A 6,000-nucleotide genomic window follows, 5' to 3' on the forward strand; every position below is an offset into this window, starting at 1 on the left:
GATTGGAGCAGAGGGACTGGAGGGCTGCACGTTGTGAGGGTGAGAGGTTGGAGTGGGGGAGGGGGGTAGACAGGCTGAGGCGGTTAATGTCCTGGCGGCAGTTGGAAATGAAGAGGTCGAGGGCAGGTAATAGGCCAGCACGGGGTGTCCAGGTGGATGCAGTGTGTTGGAGGTGGGCGAAGAGGTCCTCGGAAGGTGGGCGGGAATCCTGATTGTGAAAGCAAGCTCGGAGGCGACGGAAGAATTATTCGACGTCATGGCGTGTATTAAATTCATTGATGCGTTACCCAATGTCAGTGTCAATCTCCTATGTTTCCCTCTTACCCTTGCACACTATTTCTATCCAAGTAATCATTCAATGTTGTCTTGAATGCCTCATTTAAATCTGCCTCCATCACACTTTCAAGCAGTGCATTCCATAGCCTGGTCCTGACTGACAACATTTTTCACGTCAGCCTTGCTTTATTTGCACATCACTTTAAATATATGTTCCTTTGCTTTTCGGAATGGGAACAGCTTCTCCCTATCTGCTCGATCCAACCCTTTCAGGATTTTGGACAGCTTTATCAAATCTCCTCTCAGATAAGAGTGCCAACTCTTCAATCTACCCTCACAATTGAAGTTTCTCATTTCTGTACTCTTGCCAATACATTCATGTCTTTCCTAGAATGTGACACCCACAACTTTACATCATACTCCAGCTGAGATCTAACAGCGGAACAAATGCAAATTAGGAAAATTCTCACCAATGTATATTAGATTCCCTACAGTGTGAAATCAGGCCATTTGGCTCAACTTGTCCTCACTGACCATTCAGACCTATGTCCCTTTAACTAATGCACCTAACACTATGGGCAATTTAGAATGGCCAATTCACCTAGCCTGCACATCTTTGGACTGTTGGAGGAAACCGGAGCGCCCAGAGAAAACCCACACAAACATGGGAGAATGTGCAAACACCACACAGACAGTCGCCTGAGGCTGAAATCAAACTCGGGGCCCTGGCGCTGTGAGGCAGCAGTGCTAACCACTGAGCCACCGTGCCACCACATATATTCAAGTAACTTACTAACACTTGCAACTGAGACAAATGTACTCAAACTTCACAAATTTTTGCAGCTGTATACCGTGAAAGTTGCTACCCTGCAGAAGTATGGGCTTGTTAAAAAAAGATGCAGGCAGCTACTTGGAACTGTGTTCTGGTTAAGATATGCTTTTATTCGATTTACTGTAATGTTTGAATAACAAAACTTACCTAGACTTGTCGGTTTAATAAGCACATCCAGCACGTCATAAAAGGGTATGCTTTTCAGTTGGACATCTGGATGGACAGGATGGATGGAGGGAGAAGCCTCTTGCATTTCTATATTTGGCTTCGTCTCATGTAGCAGCACAGAGCTAACCAATGGAGATGAAGTCTGAGGTGTGGCTGATGTGGATGCCGAAGAATGCGCAATCCCCGAGGTCAACTCAGAGTCACTAGACAGGTTATTGTCCAAAGAGAAAACGGAAGATTTTATAGCTGACAAGTCAGCAAGGCTTTCAATAGTTCTAGGAAAACGTCGTCTGTACAGTTCCTTAATTTTGATCTGAACAGCTGGACTACAGCCACTCTTTAAAAGGTGTAGTGCTCTCACAAGGAGTTCATGCTTGCGACCACTTTTGTTACGACCAGCAAAACCTAACAACACTTGAAGCTCTGAGACACGAAAACTCGAAACCATATTCTGAAAGATAAAGCATTCAATGTAAATATCTTCATCAACCATCAATGTTTAGTTTCAACAACATTTAAACTTCTAATGCTTAACAATTTGAATTAATACTTATCTCAATAGTCCTATTATACTCAATGCTAAATGCTGCATAACCTATACAGAAGTTATCTTAAAATTGATAAATGATGTGGAAGCTGGAACTTCCTTAGTTTTATTCCAACTGCACACATGAATGAAATAACTGTGTATGTTATTTGAATGTATTAAATAAATGCTATTTCAACAAAGAATTATGTTTGATTGAACTTATAGCAATTTACTGTCATTCATTTAAACTGGGTACATAAGAACAGGGATAGGCCATTCAGCCTTTTGAGCCAGTTTTGCCAGTTAGCTCAGAGTTGATCATCTGCATTCCAGCTTTCAAGCCTAATGGTTGATTATCTCCACAGTAATTTATGACAAAAGTCAAGGTTATCATTAAATCCACCCTGCAGAGACGAATGCAACTTGCAATACTTTCTGACAAAGTAACTGGTGAATCACTAATAAGAATTGTTAGACAAAGAGAAATCATGATCCATCAAGTTTAACTCCTCCTATTCTGGTAGTCTTTTAATAAAAAGGAAAAGTGTTATTGACTGATGATAACAATGAGCCTCCAATTAATTTGCAACAGACCCAGAATTGACAGAGAAAACCTCAAGGATAGGGAGCTTTGGGAACCACAGATCCAAAGTCATTATTTTCCTTCCAAATATGTCACGTCGTGTCTTATCACATCACACCTCAACTTATTCATACATTGCATCCTAAAATATTATTTTCTGAAGTAAATATACTTAGTTGAATGTAGATTTACTAACTGCTTCCTCCATCTCCCAAAGGAGACTGTCCCCCATGGTTCTTTTATTGTCTTTTTTTTCCCCAAGGAGAGAACGAAGGTTCAGGGAGGTATAAACAATTTAATGATTCATATCTAATAACAGCTACCAAATGTTTCAGTCCTCATTCAGATAGGTTACAGAACTCAATACAAATACACGTATAAGTTACAACAGCCAGCTCAAATCATAAGAGAGCTTTCTGTTATTATATGTGAATGATCCAGATGCATAAGTAGTAAAAGATCATTTATGGAAGTCACCAAAGGAACACAGGAGTAGGTCATTGATCCTGTCATCCAATTAGATCTGCTATGTCTATGTCCCTTGATGTTTTTAGCTGCAGAAGTCTGTTGATTTCAATCTTGAAGCTGGTCAACAACAGAACTTTCACAGCTCCCTGGGGTAGAGAATTCCAAAGATTGACCACCTGCTGAGAAATTTCTCATGTCTATTTTAAATAGGTAATCACTTAATCTGAAATTACATTACATTTTAGAAACTCCAGCCAAGGTGATATCCTACTTACAACTATCCAATCATGACTTAAGAATTGTCATTAAAAACAATGCAATTAAATTAAACTACCATTCTTTGAAACTCTAGAGAATACAGGCCCAATTTCCCCAGTGTCTTATGAAACAATCCTATCATCTCAGGGATTAATATCTAAACACTCTACCTGCAGATTTGAGAATTGCAGAAAGCACTCTTAAAACACAGTACTGTATGTAAACACCCAGAATTTGCATGCAAAACTCAAAATATAACAAAGCATTCAAAAGCCAAAGTTAATTGCAAAGGAGGATGTAAGGTCAGAACTTTTCGCAGAGCGAAATACTGCTTCAAGGTTGCAAACAGTTCAGTAAAGACTCAGATAGTGGCAAGGAAGGTGACTGGAACTGGCAGGAAGTGAATAGTTAGGCATGGCATCTGAAAATACTGGGAAAACAAACCAATGCAAGCCAATGTTCAATTTGGTGAAATTGCAGTTTATCCAGGCCGGACATCAGTGAAATTAGTCTACCAATAAAGGCACTGGAGGAATCAAAAGAGATATGGTGAAGTTGAACCAGGTGATTCCAGCTGAAAATGTGTTGCTGGTTAAAGCGCAGCAGGTCAGGCAGCATCCAAGGAACAGGAAATTCGACGTTTCGGGCAAAAACCCTTCATCAGGGCTACTACCAGGTGATTCCAACCTATGTTAAGAACCTGACATCATGTCCTCAGATAAGGCAGTCAAGGGACAGCATTGAAATGAGCTGAGAATTAGTATGGGTCAAGGATAGATCTGTGGATGACTCCAATGAGAACAGGGCTGGGGTGTGTTAAAGTGGTATTGGAAACAGAAAATCTTTGGAGGAGATTTTCTGCCTACAACTGGGTAGTTCAGAGCAGGATCATAAAAATACACTTTAAATCAGCTGGGGATCACCAAAAGCATATGTTATAGTGTCAAATTGTGAATCTCTACCTCGCTCCTGTTAAAAATTGTTTTCATAAAATTAGAAAAACTGCTTTTATGTCTTACCAACTTTCAAACAGCTATTAGCAAAACTCTAAGTTCTTATTTGATTGAGTATATTCTTTTCATGAAATGACCATGCAAACACATAAATGTGCCAAGTCGAGTGGTTTCAGGCTGCCAAGTCTGAGAAGTCTCTACATGAATCTACTCTCCAACTAGGGAACAATTTCTTCTTAATTTGCTAATTGTTTGTGAAAATACACCACTAAAATAATACTCTTAGCTTGCCAATACATATTTAATCCATTATCTCAAGTTCATCCATCAGTACTAAGCAACACCCTACATAACTTAGAGATTTTTCAGGATTGATGGAAAATCACTTCAACAACAAACTGTATTTTAGCACTAGGTTATCATTTACATCAGTCAGACCCTCAAGTTAGGTAAATCATAATATTTTAGTATTAAGCTAATTATGTTAATTCAATCTAATTACATCACCAACCCTCTTCCTCCTTTTCCATCTGTACATCATTAACACTTTAATGACAAAAGAAGTGTTCACCAGAATCATACCAATGGCAGTATTCTATATTCTTAATCTTATGACACTGTCAGTACTCACAATGCACCCAGCTGAACCCAAATATCAACTTGTGTTTTATTTAAATCAGTTAACTTGACTTAGCAGACATCCCTTATTTGGATTCAAAACATCCAATCAGATTATGACACTTTAGGTTTGACTATTCAAGTGTGTTAAAAAAGGAGAGTTTTTTTTCCCCACAAGGGAAACTTGACATGGCTAAGTTGTCACGGACTTAAGACAGCGGGAACAGACAGCTCTACACGTAAAAAGGGAAGTTTTTTATGACTAAATTTTTTTTTTAAATGTTCATTCAAACTATATTTGTACATTACATCACAATTGAAAAAAAACATTTTATTTACTTATAAAAACAAACTAAAGATCTGAAGAATTGGCACCATCAAAAATGCCAACCAAACATTAAGACAAATATAGTTTGAAGCATCAACATTAAAAGATATGGAAATTGCTGTCTAAATCATAAAAGACAAAAGAACGTGGCAGGAAGGAAATCACCGAAAATGCAGTTTAGTAAAACGAAAATTTGAAGTAATCAGGACTAAATTCCCTTTAAAGAGTTAGGAGATAGCCTCCTGCTACCAGGAGCAGCTGCCCAGAGAGAAAAGGCGGGGACAGTTGTCAAATCAAAGGCCTAACGGCCCGGTCACTAGTAGGGAGGTGAATATCTGGGCTTTCCAAATCATTACAGACTGACTGATTTGTTTCATATAAATTTTCTCGCGGCGGCCAATTAGTTGTTGAGGTTCCGGTTTGAGGATTTTTAGAAAAAATCTAATTACCAGGAACGCTTCCCTGGTCAGGGTTGCTCGTTCCTCAGTGTCTTGCCTTGCCTCTTTCCCCTTGGCCCGCCGTTTCCAGCTGGGCTCCTTCTCTTCTGCAGTTTCCGCTCCCCCCTCTCTCTCTCTGTCTCTCTGACTCCCTCTTCCCTCTCTCACTAGACCACTCACCCTCAACTCGTCAAAATCCGCCATCTTTCGGCCCGTCCCATTATGCACTGCATCGTGACGCCATGCTCGACGTCGACGTCGTGACGCAGCACGTCACCCCCCCTGGCCCCACCCCCATGCTCCAAAACCTGCTTCAATGACTGACATGGCTTCAGCCTTGGTCAGTCTGTGATCACTGTGCTGTATGGTGTGACACTCATCTCACCTGCTGAAGCGCGAAGGCAGTTTTGGAGCCCATAAGTTGCACCCCACCAAAATGGAGGGAAATTAAAACAGCACGGTATAGATCCCAATGTCCCGAGGTCTCTGTCAACGAGTAATCTCAACCCTTGAGGAGAATGAGGTTAGGCCCTCACAGAGCAAACTCTTT

General features: G+C 40.3%; 1 protein-coding gene across 2 annotated transcripts in view; it reads right to left on the reverse strand.

Annotated features, from left to right (window-relative positions):
• The window catches only part of pias2 (protein inhibitor of activated STAT, 2), a 75,177-nt gene extending 69,498 nt beyond the window's left edge, over positions 1 to 5,679 (reverse strand). The window contains exons 1-2 of one of the 2 annotated variants that reach the window (XM_060846892.1): positions 5,631 to 5,679; positions 1,256 to 1,727 (exon numbers count right to left, since the gene is read on the reverse strand). In XM_060846892.1, the coding sequence (XP_060702875.1) occupies positions 1,256 to 1,727; positions 5,631 to 5,654 (496 nt within the window). In that variant the 5' untranslated portion in view covers positions 5,655 to 5,679. Of the gene's footprint in view, positions 1 to 1,255; positions 1,728 to 5,462; positions 5,605 to 5,630 lie in introns of those variants that run through there. The other variant, XM_060846975.1, reaches the window with a different exon arrangement.
• Positions 5,680 to 6,000: the final 321 nt, after the last annotated feature.

This window comes from Hemiscyllium ocellatum, chromosome 1 (assembly GCF_020745735.1).
Source record: "Hemiscyllium ocellatum isolate sHemOce1 chromosome 1, sHemOce1.pat.X.cur, whole genome shotgun sequence".
NCBI lineage: Eukaryota > Metazoa > Chordata > Chondrichthyes > Orectolobiformes > Hemiscylliidae > Hemiscyllium > Hemiscyllium ocellatum.